The sequence below is a fragment of the Hemiscyllium ocellatum genome, chromosome 17 (genome assembly GCF_020745735.1).
Source record: "Hemiscyllium ocellatum isolate sHemOce1 chromosome 17, sHemOce1.pat.X.cur, whole genome shotgun sequence".
Lineage (NCBI taxonomy): Eukaryota > Metazoa > Chordata > Chondrichthyes > Orectolobiformes > Hemiscylliidae > Hemiscyllium > Hemiscyllium ocellatum.
Window position 1 is genome coordinate 52,865,062 of NC_083417.1, and position 16,862 is coordinate 52,881,923.

General features: G+C 41.9%; 1 protein-coding gene across 2 annotated transcripts in view; it reads left to right on the forward strand.

Annotated features, from left to right (window-relative positions):
- Nucleotides 1-16,862, forward strand: part of carmil2 (capping protein regulator and myosin 1 linker 2) — a 179,959-nt gene that overhangs the window by 24,407 nt on the left and 138,690 nt on the right. For both annotated transcript variants that reach the window (XM_060837741.1, XM_060837740.1), the window contains exons 3-4: nucleotides 6,708-6,758; nucleotides 15,711-15,770. In XM_060837741.1, the coding sequence (XP_060693724.1) occupies nucleotides 6,708-6,758; nucleotides 15,711-15,770 (111 nt within the window). The remainder of the gene's footprint in view (nucleotides 1-6,707; nucleotides 6,759-15,710; nucleotides 15,771-16,862) is intronic.

Consider the following 16,862-nt stretch of genomic DNA (forward strand, 5'->3'; position numbering starts at 1 on the left):
TTTAATGTCCTTTTCTGGGCCCAATCCTTTTTTCGAGTAAAAAATGAGGTCTGCAGATGCTGGAGATCACAGCTGCAAATGTGTTGCTGGTCAAAGCACAGCAGGCCAGGCAGCATCTCAGGAATAGAGAATTCGACGTTTCGAGCATAAGCAACACTTGCAATGGTTTTCCTGCTAAATCCAGCAAACTTCCTGTTGGAGCCTCAAATAATCCTTATATATTTTAGAACTGGGTATGACATGCCAACGTTTTGACCTTTACCAATGGCAGGGGTGCTCTTCCAGCTCATCAAACAGAGGCCTAAGAGACCATTTAGCATCAAGAAAACAAGTTCTCTAAACAGATTCTTTAGGCCCTGATGTAAACTGATTCAATGTTTGAATGATTTCAGTTGAGAATTCTATCCAATCAAGATTAATGCTGAATAAAGGGCAGCGGTTTACCTCCCAAAACACAAAGCTCTGGCACATGATCAGGCCAACATTAATTAATAGTATAAAATATACCAGAATTCCATGCCAGAAAAAAGTGTAGCTATTTTTTAAAATCTTAATTAACCCACTTACTGCAACATTATTTTTGATGTGACAGTATCATTAGCTGATGTAAGTTATAACTCTTTAATGAAATGTCACCTTTTCAATATCAAGGTATTACAAAGCCATGAATTGTCGCTAATGGGAAAAGTGGAATACATATTTCAATTCACCTTTTCTGGGTATCAATAGCATACTGCATTGCCAACAGCAAATAAATGAATGTGTTTTGTGAGTTATGTCATTTCATAAGGTTCAGGAAGTGATGGCGTGTTAATAACAGTCTGCGACACAAGTTAGCTCTAACCTATGATCTCACTTCGTTCTCAGATTTTCCCTTGTGTGGAAAAGATTGGTGAAGCATACAGCACAAACATCACCTTAAATGTTCACACTGACAAATCTAACTTTGTTATCATGCTTAGACTAAGAAACAAAGAGTATTACTACTATACTGATTTATTTGTTGTAAGTGTGCCATATCAACGCACATTTCCATCACATTTAAAGACATGCGCATCAATACCAAGGTCGAAAGCATGCCCTTGAAAGCAAGCCACCTCTAAGCTTTTTGCAGTTGCAAGACATATGGTTTTGTTTTAGAAAGTTAAGAAATGTTCATTTTTCTTTGCAAGAGGAAAGACTTGTTTCATAAGTGAAAAGGTCACATATGAACCATTACACTCCCTTGCATTTTAGACAGAACCTAGATGAGTGGGCTGAATTAGATTTGGAATAAATATAGTACAGAAGGTGACTTATGATCAAAGCTGTCCTGCATGAGGCAATCGAATAAGCCAAAACTATTAAAACCTTTGATTTATGATCAGTTATGATTCACATAATTCATTAAAATACACAATTTAAATTCATGCCCTGCCACTTTTTCTGTCAGTACAGGATATTTTGACCCGAAGTACAAGGGCAGCAGGTACTTGGGAACACCACCACCTGCGAGTTCCCTCCAAGCCACTCTCCATCCTGACTTAGAAATATACTGCCCTTCTTTCACAATCGTTGGGTAAAATCCTGGAATTCCTTCCTATTGGCATTGTGGGTTAACAGACAGCAAATAGACTGCAGTGATTCAAGAAGGTACCTCCTCAGCACCTTCTCAAGGGAAAATAGGGATGGACTATTAATGCTGGCCAGCCAGCGACACTCAAGTCCCACAAATGTATGAAAAATACTATCCAAACAGCATCCACAATTTGTCAATTTGTCAATTTGCATTGACAGGTCGTTCTGGTATAACACATGTTTTGTCAATTTGCATCGACAAAACATGTGTTATACCAGAACGACCTGTGTCTTAAAATTAATTGCAAGATTGGGAGATGCTACTTCATTCTTAGGTTTAATTTTACCAGGAGAAAGCTGGTGTATTCTGAACATATCAGCTGAAGATCCATCATTGAAATCTACAAGGAGCTGAAAAAAAATCACTTCAAACAGTTAAAAAAAACATTATTTTGGATTATTCTAATTTGCTTTTAAAAATTGATTATTCATGCGAAAAGTAATATTTTATTTACCAAGGTCCATTCCAGCAGCACATGGGTTGTATCATTCAGCATTTGCCTGATTGTATTTATGCTGCTGACTATATAGGCAAGAAAAAGGTAGCGTAGCACCACATTGCTCACCTACTGATGACAACAATACAATGTTATTTAACAGCATGAAGTGCAAGATCAGTGTTTGCCAGATAAACATCTTTGGGTTTGTTTACTCTACCCATGGAGTCTGTCCTGATTCAGGAAAGGTCAAGGATGCTCAACAAATGCCTCAGGATAAAGAAAATCTGTGATATTGCCTCCAATTTCTTTTTCCATTTCCTCTGTCTTGCAGCTCTGATCCTTTACAACCCTTCACAACCCACATACACCCATGCAAGCTCATTCAACCTAATATCCGGACTCATCCCCATGGTCCTCATATCTCTGTGCCAATTTAATGCCTACTTGCACAAACAACCCTTCCCCCAACACCTACCAAGCTAACCACAAGAATCCGCAAGTACCCATACACACAGGAAATAAATATATCGTAGACTACACTATTGAGACAAGCTTTCACAAAAACACTTCTTGGCAGGTTGACACTTACTGACATTGATAGATAGTTTATATTGAGTTGGACTGTTTCAAGAAGTTTAGGCATTTTCGGGATCATTAGACATTGTTAAAAGTCCCAAAGGGCATATCAATCTTCCCTCAAAAGATATCTGACTCCCAACCTAAAGAATACCTGAAACTATCTCCGTCTCCATGAAGGGAACCTGACTCCCATCTGAAGGGTCCTGAGATCATATCTGCAAGGCTACCTTAGCTATCCAAATTAATACCCTGGCTATCCAAAATAGTTGTACCGAAAACAGACATGCTGTTACCTGAACTATTGTCCACACTCTCTCGGATCTAGACTTCAGGAATTGCAATAGAGGCAATGGTCATTTAAATAGTTAGCTTCCTCTGGGAACCATGCATACATGGGGGAGATGATGGTCTAGTGGTATTATCATTATACTATCAATCCAGAAACTCAGCCAATGTTTTGGGGACTCAGATTCAAAATCCTATCATGGCAAATGGTGGAATTTGAATTCAATAAAAATTAAACTAATGATGCCCACGAAACCACTGCTAATTGTTGGAAATACCCATCTGATACATTAATGTCCTCAGGGAAGGAACTCTACCATCCTCATCTGGTCTGGCCTACATGTGACTCCAGTGTGGTTTACTCAAGTCCCAACAAAGAAATGAAATTAGCACTGATCTATGCACAGGAAATGACAAAAGCAAAAACAGCCCCGTAGACCCTGCAAAGTTCTCTTTATTAACATCTGGGGCTAGTATCAAATTTGGGAGAGCTGTCTCACAGACTAGTCAAGGAACAGCCTGACATTGTTGTACTCATAGAATCATACATTACAGACAATATCCTAGACACCATCATCACCAGTATGTCCTGTCCCAGTGAGTGGTAGAGTGTTGCCCTGGGAGTCCTTACCATTAACTCTGGAGCTCAGGAAGTCTCATAGCATCACATTAAACATGGTTAAGGAAATCTCTTGTTGAACTCCTCCATGTTGAACAACAACTCGGGTGGCAAGGGTGCAAAATGTTCCCTGGGAGGGAATTTCAATGTCCACCACCAACAGTAGCTCAGTAGCAGTCCTACTGATCGAGCAGGTCCAGTCCTAAAGAAAATTGCTGACAATTTAGACCAATGGCAGTGTTGAGGGAACCAAGAGGAGGCAAAAACATAATTGATCTCAACCTCACTCATCTGCCTGCTACAGATGCATCTGTCCATGGCAGCGTTGGTAAGAGTGACCAGTACATTGTCCCAGTCTCTACAGCATGCTAAACAGGACCGACTTTGAACTCCGAGGACCAGGAAAATTGACATTTCGAGCTCCTGCCTGAAACGTCGATTTTCCTGCTTCTCGGATGCTGCCTGACCTGTTGAGCTTTTCCAGCACATTCTAATCTTGACTCTGATCTCCAGCATCTGCAGTCCTCACTTTTGCCCAGACTTTGAACATGTTTAGCTACTCAAGACTGGCCATCCAGTCGCTGTGGGCTATCAGCAGCAACAGAATTATACTCCAACATAACCTACAACTTCATGACCTCCACTCAACCTTACCATCAAGCCAGAGGATTAACACTGGTTCAGTAATGACTGTGGGAGGGCAAGCCAGGAGCAGCACCAGGCATATCTAAAAAAGAAGAGTCAAACTGGAAGCTACCAAACAGGTCTACTTGCATGCCAAACTGCATAAGCAATAAGTGATAGACAGAGCTAAGCAATCTCACAGTTGAAAATGTGTTGCTGGTTAAAGCACAGCAGGTTAGGCAGCAGACCTAACCTGCTGATCTCCAGCATCTGCAGACCTCATTTTTACCCTAAGCAATCTCACAACCAAGTGATCAGATCTGAGCTCTGCATTCTGCCACATCCAGTTGTGAATGGTGGTGGACAATTAAATTACTCACTGGAAGAGGCAGCTCCACAAATATCCTCATCCTTAATAATGGAAGAGCCCATCACATCAGTGCAAAAGATAAGGCAAAAGCATTTGCAACAATCTTCAGCCAGAGGTGCCAAGTGACTGATCCATCAGCCTCCTCCAGTGATTCACATCATCACAAATGCCAATCTTCAGCCATTTTGATTCACCCACATGATATCAAGAAACAGTTGGAGGCACTAAATATCACAAAGGCCATGGGCCCTGGCAACATTTTGGCAATACTACTGAAGACTTGTTTTCCAGAATTTGCCACATACCTAGCCAAGCTGTTCCAGTATAGCTACAACACTGGAACATCAACCTGACAATATAGAAAACTGCCCACATATGTCCTGCACACACAAAGCAGACAAATCCAACCCGACCAATTACTGCCCCATCAAGTGTACTCTCAATTACCAGTAAGGTGATGGCAGGTGTCATCAACAGTGCTGCCTAGTAGTACCTACTCAACTATGACCTGCTCAGTGACAACCATTCTGAATTCCACCAAGGCCACTCAGCTCTAGACTTCATTACATCCCTTGGTTCAAACATAGACAAAAGAGCTGAATTCCAGAGGTGGGGTGAAAGTGATGACCCTTGACATCCAGGCTACATTCAACAAGTGTGGCATCAAAGAGCCCTAGTCAAACTGGAATCAGTGGCAGTGAGAAAACTCTCTGCTGGTTGAAGTCATACCTGTCACACAGAAAAATGGTTGTGGTTGTTGTGGTCATCAGGACATCTCTGCAAGAGTTGCTCAGGGTAGTGTCCAAGGAACAAGCACCTTCAGCTGCTCCACAAGTAACCTTCTCTCCATAATGTCAGCAATAGGGATGTTGGCTAATGATTGCACAATTTAAGCACTATTCACAACTCCTCAGATACTGAAGTGGTCCATTTTCAAAAGCAACAAGACCTAGACAATATTCAGGCTTGGGCTGACAAGCAGCAAGTAACATTCACACCACACAAACGGCAAGCAATGACCATCTCCAATAAGTGATCTAAGCACCACCCCTTGACATTCAACGGCATTACCCATCACTGAATTCTTCACTATCAACATCCAGTTATCATTGACCAGAAACACAACTGGTCTCGCCATATAAATACAGTGGCTACAAAAACAGGTCGGAGGCTAGGTATGTTGCAGCGAGTAGCACCTTCCGAATTCCCAAAGCATGTCCGATATCAAGGCACAAGTCAGGAGTGTGATAGAATACCTGTCACTTTTCTGGGTGGGTAAGGCTCCAACAACACTCAAGAAACTTGACACCATCAGGACAAGGCAGTCTGCTTAATTGGCACCACATCCAAATGTATCCATTTCCCCGCCACCTCCCTCCTCAATAGCAGCAGTGTGCATTATCTACAAGATACAGTGCAGAAATTCAAATATCCTTAGACAGCATTTTCCAAACTCACAATCATTAGTATCTAGAAGGACAAGTGCAGCAGATACTTGTGATTGCTACCATCTGCAAGTCCTTCTCCAAGCTGCTTATCATCCTAACATGGAAATATATAACCATTCCTACACTGTTGCAGGGCCAAAATCCTGGGAACTCCCTCCCTGATTGTGGGTTCACCTACTGCACATGGACTACCTTCTCAAGAGCAACTAGAAATGGGCAATAAATGCTGGCCAGCCAGCAACACCTACATCCCTCAAGAGAATAAAGAAAACGTTCCACGTGCAATCCTGCTCATAGAATTGAGAGATGCTGGGTTTGGGAGCTGGCATTGGGAATTCTGCTGTTTTCTCGCATTTTCACCATCTGTCATGGCAAATATCTGCACCAGAGCATTTGAGAGGACAAATGGGATGATTTTTTTTAAGAAAAGACAAAAATTGTAACTGTTTCTTATTAAACATTTAAAAGTATGAAGGAGTTGGAGAGAGGCCTGGAATTTGATCGTGTTCCCATTTCCCTGAAGATTACATGGGTGTAAAGTATATGCATTGTGATTCATAAGCCTGTACAATTGTAGAGGCTATTTGGGACAATCAGTCTTTTTCACCCTGTTCCTTATTTTGTGTGTATGTGATCCAGTTTTTGAAACACAAAAATGTTTTCAATTTATCATATTTCTCAATTATAGTTGGGTGGCATATTATTTATTTTTCTTTACATTTCAGGTTCTGACACTGTGGAGAATATTTCTGTTCCCTGCTCGACTCCCAGTCAAGGTAAGCTCTGGATAATTCTCCATGCTGTTTTCCTGATTTCACTCCACACTTCAGGACATTTAAAACATCTTCACATTTGACTGAAAATGGTTAAAGTATTGAGCCAAAGGTAATCATCAAGTTAGATTGCTTTATTTTTGAGGTGCCACGTCCTAATGTAGTAGTAACAGACATCATGTGAATTTTCCTCAAATTGCCAAATTTGATCATATCTCAGTTTCAGTTAAATGCACTTTAAATAAATAAGAGAGGTTTCAGGATGCCTCAAGATACAATTCTATGTTCTAAGATGGAATGCATTTATGTGCAATCCTAACCTATTGCAACTGAGAGAGGTGTCAGCCAGGTTTTGTTGATCTATGTTTTTCTATAATCACGAAATATCCAACCAGATGAATGTGAAGAAATTTATAATCTCACAGAAAGGCCTTGTGTTTGAACACACACACACACACACACACACACACACACACACACACACACACACACACAGAGTCAGGGTCAGGCTGGAATGGATTGCCAACTCCTGAAACAAGCCTAAGGTGGAAATAATGGCAGCTGGTTGCCAAGGCTCTCAGTTACAAAGGCCTGTCTCTGTTCACTGGGTCAATGGCCCAGTTTTCCTAATGACCGTTGGTCTATACACCCCACATGCCCCCCCCCACCATATCCCCCAAACTCCTTCCATGCCTTCAAATATCCATCATGACTCCTCCATACCTCATGCATAAGACCATATGACACAAGAGCAAAAGTAGACAATTCAGCCCATCAAGTCTCCTCCATCTTTTATTGAGAGTATGACTGATCTGAGAACCCTCAACATAATCCTCCACTTCCAGTCACCCAGAATGCACCATGAGCTCAACTTGTAAGAACACGAAAGCAGATGGATAATAATGATGAGGGCAGGTCGACACCATAAGGCCTGATAAGCCTGTTGTACAACATAATTTGTTATGGCTGATCTCAGGCTTTAACTTCCTGTCTGACCCTCTCCCTGGTTGGATGGGGTGGACATAGCAGAGGTTAACCCTTCAAATGTGCACACTGATGGGCTGTAGTACAGGATGGTCCCCTTTCATTGTCCTGGGAGGGGATGGAAGGAGTGAGGGCAGAACTGTGGGAAACAGGCCAGACAAGGTTGAGGGCCCTAATGGAGGGGGGACCATGGTGAGACAAAAGTTTCAGTTGAGGAAAAAAAAAGACAAATTGGAGGCACCGCAGTGGAAAGTGGTTTATCGGAACAGATATGATGGAGCCAAGGAGGGAGCAGGGTGCAAGAAAATGTAGCCAAAGTAACTATGAGTTGGTGGGTTTGTCATGGATACTGGTGGACAGCCTATCCCCAGAAATGGGAACAGTGAAGTCAAGGAAGGGAAGTCTGATGGGTAAGGTGAAGGTCAAAAATGAATGAAAATTTTAAGCAAAACAGATTAAATTTTCCAATTCCAGACAACTGCAGGAAGCAGGGATATTTATATTTCTGCAGTATTTTGCTTTCATACCTTTAAAACTACTTGTTTCGTTTATTAGCTCACAAGAATCCAACACACAATTATCCAGGCACCAATTGAAAAATCTAACTACTTTTAAATTCTCATAAATCTATCAAAATGAACAAATACGTATTCAAATACAATTCCTTAGAAACATATAACAACTAAATGGATATAAAACAAAACATAAAAATGGTCAAGCAAAACCAAAGTTCCCTTGACAGCTGTATATCTAACCCCTGCAATGTTAATTAGTGGGGCCTGGAACTCGGCTAAGCATTCGTAATCAGATCCATTGCATAAAACATAACTCCGAGCTGAATTTTGATTTATCTGAACAAATGGCTTTTTTCCAAAGGTTCAACAGAGTGACTTTCAATTAAAAATGTCAAGCACCTGACCCGTTCAAACTCAATAGATTTTTGGACTTTAATGTAAAGATTAAGGCACAGAGTCGACTTGATACATTAATATCTGATATCAAATATTGCTGAATGCTGGAGGATTTGAGCTATAGGGACAGGCTGAACAGGCTGGGGCAGTTTTCCCTGGAGCGTTGGAGGCTGAGGGGTGACCTGATAGAGGTTTACAAAATTATGAGGGGCATGGATAGAATAAATAGACAAAGTCTTTTCCCTGGGGTGGGGGAGTCCAGAATTAGAGGGCGTAGGTTTAGGGTGAGAGGGGAAAGATATAAAAGAGACCTAAGGGGCAACTTTTCACGCAGAGGGCAGTACGTGTATGGAATGAGCTGCCAGAGGATGTGGTGGAGGCTGGTACAATTACAACATTTAAGAGGCATTTGGATGGAAGATGAATAGGAAGGGTTTGGAGTGATATGGGCCAGGTGCTGGCAGATGAGACTCGACTGGGTTGGGATATCTGGTCGGCATGGACGGATTGGACCTAAAGGTCTGTTTCCATGCTCTATATCTGTATGACTCTATGACTTCAGAAAGGTGTATATCAAACAAAAAGCAGTTTGGACAATAAGAGCCTGTATAAATTACAAAGACCAATAGTGAGTGACAATAATTGTAAAAGTTTAGTATTAATAATAATATGCATGAAAACTAACTGTTCAAGTGTCTTAAACATGTTCCCACCTGACCTGCAAAAGCTCAGCGTGTGCAAAGAGACAACATCTTGAAACGTGGCAGATTGTGGGAGCGGTTCCAACCTTGAATCATTTTCAAAAACAAAGGGCGACTCGAGGCAAATGGCGGTTAGAGGCAGTTAATCGGCTCCTCTCCTGCACCAAACAACTGTCCTCGTGCAGTGACGGAAACATGACCAACGTGAGAGGAGTAGCAGGTGATGGCGGCCATGTCAGAGGCAGACCTGGGAAGTGGCCTTCAGAAAATGCTCTTCAGGCTGCCATTTCTTAATGGTTGCAGTGCAGGCCTCCTGTCCATCTGGCAGACGTGGACACGTTTTAAAAATCTCTCCCTTACCTTGCAGCAGATCTGTGTTCAAGAACCTCCTACTACGTTTCCAACACCAGGAGTCAGCCTGATGCCCTTCAACTTGGCGACTGCACCTCTGGATCTACCTCAAACTCAGGCTCAGCCTCTACTTCTGAATCTGTGCAGAGTTGGGATCATTGGGTTTGGGACTCAGAGACCATCCGGATGCCCTGGTCCAAATCCCAGGCTGAAAGTCCAGAGTCTTTAGTCATCCGTTTGTGTGGGGGATATTTTGTTGTTCATTTGGCTTGTTGAAATGCTTGTAGCACTGAACCCATGTTTTGAGTGATGCTTTGGGTTTTGACATTGTCTGCCACTTTCTTCAGGTTTCCATCATTATCTGCTTGTGCCAATTGAAGTGAACAGGACGTACCTGTTCCGTCATCTTCAGCTCCATGAGGACCTCCACATTTGTTTCACAATCAATATGACCATTCCTGAATAAGAGGAAGGTTTATTTTTATGGGTAAATGTTATCAAATTCAATAAGATTCTTAAAATGAAGTAAAAGTTGCAGAATTTTTAAAAAGTAAATACTAATAGTTCTTAAACATGAAGATGATAGTTGACAGCTCATATTACTAAAAACTGCAAGAACTGTGGCTGCTGGAAATCAGAAACAAAAACAGAAATTGTTGGAAATGCTCAGCAAGTCTGACAGCATCTGTGGAGAGAAATCAGAGTTAATGTTTTAGGTTAAGCAAGCCTTCCTTGGAACAAATATATTACAGTTTAACTGACCAAACCCAAATGAATCTAAACACTTGTTACAAACTGTCTCGTTGTATATGTTTATTTCACTTTGTCTTTGCAACAACGAATGTAATTCTTCATTAGATGATTATACCAATAGCTATAATACAACTTATTGTAAGGAAAATTTTATTTAAAATTTCAATGACTTTACTTAGTAACTTTGTTTTTTTCACTGTCATTTCAGTCAGCTGACACAATCACCCTAACTTCCCTTGCTTAGTTACCTCAAAATTTTTGCTGTAGTTGCACATAGTTGTTATATTTGGGTTTAAGTAGTTTACTGGCCCCAATCCTTCTTTGAATCATAGAATCTCAGCAAGTCCACAGCAACACTCAGAGTAACTCACCAGATCCATTCCCCTACCCCATTATCTTAATATTTACCCCTGACTAATGTACCTAATCTACTCATCCCTGAACACTATAGGCAATTTAGCATAGCCAATTCACTTAACCTACACATCAAAGGTGTGTACTCAGCCCCCTACTGTACTCGCTGTATACCCATGATTACATCACCAAATACCAGTCTAATGCCATTTACAAGTTTGCTGATGACACCACCATAGTCGGTCGAATCTCAGATGGCGACGAAACACACTACAAACAGGCAGGTGGAAGACCTGGAAAAATGGTCCACTGAGAACAACCTAGCTCTCAATGCCAGCAAAACCAAGGAACTCATTATTGACTTTTGGCGGGATATTACTCACGCCCCCACTACACATTAACAGTACAGAGGTGGAATGAATGAAGAGGGTCAAGCTCCTGGGAGTGATCATCCACAACAAGCTTTCTTCATGTGGACGCACTGGTTACAAAGGCCTAACAGGCAGCTGAGGAAATTTGGTGTGCTGGTGAATACCCTTGCCAACTTTTATAGGTGTGCCATCAGGAGCATTCTGTCTGGATGTATCATTACCTGGTATGGCAACTGTACCATTCAAGATCGGAGATGGTTACAAGGAGTGGCGAACTCGGCAGGGACAATAACAAAAGCGAACCTCCCATCTCTCAAATCCATCTACCAGGCCCACTGTCAAGGAAAGGCTGCCAGTATTCTGAAAGATCCATCCCACCCTGGCAATGTTTTACTACAACCTCCACCATCGGGGAGAAGGTACAGAAGCCTGAACACATGCACCAGCTGGTTTCAAAATAGTTTCCACCTGACTGTTAGAATACTGAGTGGACTCACAAACTCTTAACATTCTCCTGTATTTGTGTTTTTGCTTTTGCCGTTGTTTATCTATTATTTACTGATCTATGCTGCTTAACTCTGATCTGCCGCTCGCAAGAGACAGCTTCTCACTGTGCCTTGGTACATGTGACAATAAATTCAATTCAATTCAATGCTAATCGTCCTTTGATTATGTCTATGACTCTTATCTAGGTCTGTTTAAATTTCAATGGTAGAGGATAAACTACTGGCAATTCTAAACAGATAGGCACTTGTTTTACCTAACATGGTAGTTTATTCCATAGGACATAGGAGCAGAAATTAGGCCATTTGGCCCAATATCTCATTGTCTTATGCAATAAGCTACTAAGTAAAACAAGTGCCTGTCTGTTTAGAATTGTCAGTAGTTTATCCTCTCCCATTGATAATTAGACAGAACCTAGATAAGGTTCATATACATAATCAAAGGAGGATTAGCATGATAGCAGTAGGTATAGCTTGCATTGGTCTGCTATACATAATTGCTTAGGACTATCTGGAGGCAGTGTGAAGAACACATCTGTTCCTCTCAGGAACTTCTATAGATCTCAACTGCCTCCACCTGTAGATTGTGTGACATCAGTGCATTGGACAGAGCTTAATGCAGCATCAATATTAACTCCTTCAGAACCATACTGCTAAACAATAAAAATTGTGATTCCACTGCATAAAAGCTTGAATCATAATTTTGTCTTTGTTTCTATGCTATTCGGCACCAATTCATTCCTTTCTTCCACAGAAACCACAGTTTAAGAAGGTGATTTTTCCCAAGATGTTTTTACAGGACTAACTATTGCCCATGTTTCCATTATAAATCATTACAACTTCCTAAATGTCAGGAACCATTGTCAAATAACACATCTTAATTAAGCTCCCTTATTAAATAGTTGATTACTTTATAATTAACTATTAGTAATAAAGTAAGTAAAAAATGAGGTCTGCAGATGCTGGAGATCAGAGCTGAAAATGTGTTGCTGGTTAAAGCGCAGCAGGTCAGGCAGCATCCAAGGAACAGGAAATTCGACGTTTCGGGCATAAGCCCTTCATCAGGAATGAGGAAAGTGTGTCCAGCAGGCTAAGATAAAAGGTAGGGAGGAGGGACTTGGGGGAGGGGCGATGGAGATGTGATAGGTGGAAGGAGGTCAAGGTGAGCGTGATAGGCCAGAGTGGGGTGGGGGCGGAGAGGTCAGGAAGAAGATTGCAGGTTAGGAGGGCGGTGCTGAGTTCGAGGGAATCGACTGAGACAAGGTGGGGGGAGGGGAAATGAGGAAACTGGAGAAATCTGAGTTCATCACTTGTAGTTGGAGAGTTCCCAGGCGGAAGATGAGGCACTCTTCCTCCAACCGTCGTGTTGTTATGTTCTGGCGATGGAGGAGTCCAAGGACTTGCATGTCCTTGGTGGAGTGGGAGGGGGAGTTAAAGTGTTGAGCCATGGGGTGGTTGGGTTGGTTGGTCCGGGCGTCCCAGAGGTATTGCATCCGCTGCACCCGATGTGGCCTCCTCTATATTGGGGAGACGGGCCGCCTACTTGCGGAACGCTTCAGGGAACACCTCTGGGACGCCCAGACCAACCAACCAACCCAACCACCCCATGGCTCAACACTTTAACTCCTCCTCCCACTTCACCAAGGACATGCAGGTCCTTGGACTCCTCCATCGCCAGAACATAACAACACGACGGTTGGAGGAAGAGCGCCTCATCTTCCGCCTGGGAACCCTCCAACTACAAGTGATGAACTCAGATTTCTCCAGTTTCCTCATTTCCCCTCCCCCCACCTTGTCTCAGTCGATTCCCTCGAACTCAGCACCACCCTCCTAACCTGCAATCTTCTTCCTGACCTCTTCGCCCCCACCCCACTCCGGCCTATCACCCTCACCTTGACCTCCTTCCACCTATCACATCTCCATCGCCCCTCCCCCAAGTCCCTCCTCCCTACCTTTTATCTTAGCCTGCCTGACACACTCTCCTCATTCCTGATGAAGGGCTCTGGCCCGAAACGTTGAATTTCCTGTTCCTTGGATGCTGCCTGACCTGCTGCGCTTTAACCAGCAACACATTTTCAGTAATAAAGTAAGGTCAGCTTTCATTCAAAAGTTTAATGTTCACTTATTTTAAAATTAAACATTCTCTCTTTAACAATAGCTAAGAGCCAATATTACTAAAATGTAAAGAAAAGTCAATAGCTGCATTATTAACTCTTCATGAAAGAGTTAGATAATTGTTCTTAGGGCTGAAGAGTATGGGGAGAAAGTAATAACAGGGTACTGAGTTGGAGGATCAGCCAAGAGCACATGGAATGTGAAGCAGGCTGAAAGGGCCAAATAGCATAGTCCAGCACAAATTTTCTATGTTTCTACCTGTGACATGTTGCTTTTCAGAAAAATGCATGTTCCAGCATGCATTTCCCTAGGATTGAATGATCTGTTTACTTCATATATCGTATTTAGTTTTAAATGGTCATTGGGCTTGTTGGATACCCCACTTTCCAACTGTACAAAGCTCAAATTTGGAATCTCTTTTAGAATTCTCAATCGGTTGTACTTCAGGTCACATCTTCGGTAATCAAGTGGCAAAATTAGGCCAGTCTTTTGTTTCTTTGTTTTAGATGTGAGTTCGCTCGCTGGAAAGTTTGGTTTCAGACATTTCCTCACCATACTAGGTAGCATCATCTGAGCCTCTGGTGAAGCACTGGTGTTATGTTCCACTTTCTATTTATGTGTTTAGGTTTCTTTGAGTTGGTGATGTCATTTCTGGTTCTTTTTATCAGAGGATGGTAGATGGGGTCCACATTGATGTGTTTGATGATAGAGTTCTGGTTGGAATGCCATGCTTTTTGGAATTCTCATATGTGTCTCTGTTTGGCTTGGCCTAGGAAGGATATGCTGTCCCAGTCAAATTGGTGTCCTTCCTCCTCTGTTTGTAAGAATACGAGTGATAGTGGATCATGTTTTTTGGTGGCTAGTTATGTTCATGTATCCTGGTGGCTAGTTTTCTGCCTGTGTGTTCAATGTAGTGTTCATTACTTTTCAAAATTCATTTCTTTGGTGGAGCATCGGAGGCCGAGGGTTGACCTTAAATAGGTTTACAAAATTATGAGGGGCATGGATAGGATAAACAGACAAAGTATTTTCTCTGGGGTTGGGGAGTCCAGAACTACAGGGCATAGGTTTAGGGTGAGAGAGGAAAGATATAAAAGACCTAAGGGGCAACTTTTCACACAGAAGGTGGTACATGTATGGAATGAGCTGCCAGAGGATGTGGTGGAGGCTGGGACAATTGCAACATTTAAGAGGCATTTGGATGGATAAATGAATAGGAAGGGTTTGGAGGGATATGGGCCGGGTGCTGACAGGTGGGACTAGATTGGGTTGGGATATCTGGTCAGCATGGACAGGTTGGACTGAAGGGTCGGTTTCCATGCTGTACATCTCTCTGACTCTATCTGTGCACTTGACCTTTCCTGGAAAACTGAGCCATTAAAACTTTATAATTAAAATGGTTCAGCCTTCAGAATGATGAGTTCAGATGGAAGAACTCCTTATCCTGCCCACCCCAAAACTTCACACAGGGAAAATTGACACTCTTCTTTCCTTTGCAGTGCATCCAAAATTATGAAGTAGTTAACTAATTTCAAGGAAATCAGGTCATATATTTTGTTTCTCCACTCTCTTCCTCCTTTTTCTGCATGTATCAATTTCAATTAGGTTGCTATAAGGCAATGCTGTGTTTATAAACAAATTACCTCACTCTTCATTTGTTTAGTTATCTGCACACAAAATAAATATGAATCTCGAACAGTATTAGCATGTGTTTGTAGCATTAGTTGTACGCTCCAGATGTTATGTAGGCAGCTGATCTAGGAGCTGGCTAATGTGAGAATGATTCATTAGTTTAGAAGCACTTCTTCACGACTGTTTTTAGATTGTATGGATATAATTGACATTCCTTCCTCTTGTTCTGATATATGTTGCCTACAGTTCTAACAACTCATCCGTTCACCTCTGCTCCTAGGTGGAAAGTTCTTTCAATTACTTGGAGATTAACGCAATCAATGCCGTCGACCACACTCAGGTAAAGACATTAATCATAATGTAGCATATTCCTAGACAAACCTCCTATTAATTCTGATGAAAATAGACTGGAAGCAGAGCCTAGCGGGGAAGACAGTAGAGCAAGAATGGCAGGAGTTTGTGGGTATAATTGAGGACAGTGTACAGAGGCTCATCCCCAAGAAAAGAAGGATTGTCTGGGGAGGGATTAGACAGCCATGGCTGACAAAGGAAGTCAAGAAATGTATTAAAGATAAAGAGATATCCTATAAAGTGGCTAAGAGCACTGGGAAATCAGAAGATTGGGAAGGCTACAAAAACAAACAGAGGATAACAAAGACAGAACTAAGGAAGGAGAGGATCAAATATGAAGGTAGGCTAGCCAGTAATATTAGAAATGATAGTAAAAGTTTCTTTCAATACATAAAAAACAAACAACAGGCAAAAGTAGACGTTGGGCCACTTCAAACTGATGCTGGAAGCCTAGTGATGGGAGATAAAGAAATAGTTGGAGAACTTAACAAGTACTTTGTGTCAGTCTTCACAGTGGAAAACATGAGTAATATCCCAACAATTAAGGGGAGTCAGGGGACTGAGTTGAGTATGGTTGCCATTACAAAAGAGAAAGTGCTATAAAAGTTAAAGGTTCTTAAAATTGATAAATCTCCTGGCCCCGATGGGCTATATCCTAGAATTCTGAGGGAGGTGGCTGAGGAAATAGCGGAGGCGTAGGTTGAGATCTTTCAAAAGTCACTGGAGTCAGGGAAAGTCCCGGATGATTGGAAGATGGCTGTTGTAACCCTCTTGTTCAAGAAAGGATCAAGACAAAAGATGGAGAATTATAGGCCAATTAGCCTAACCTCAGTTGTTGGTAAAATTCTAGAATCCATCATTAAGGATGAGGTTTCTAAATTCTTGGAAGAGCAGGGTCGAATTAGAACAAGTCAACATGGATTTAGTAAGGGGAGGTCAATCCTGACAAACCTGTTGGATTCTTTGAAGAGATGACAAGTAGGTTAGACCAGGGAAACCCAGTGGATGTGGTCTATCTAGACTTCCAAAAGGCCTTTGATAAGGTGCCACACGGGAGGCTGCTGAGCAAGGTGAGGGCCCA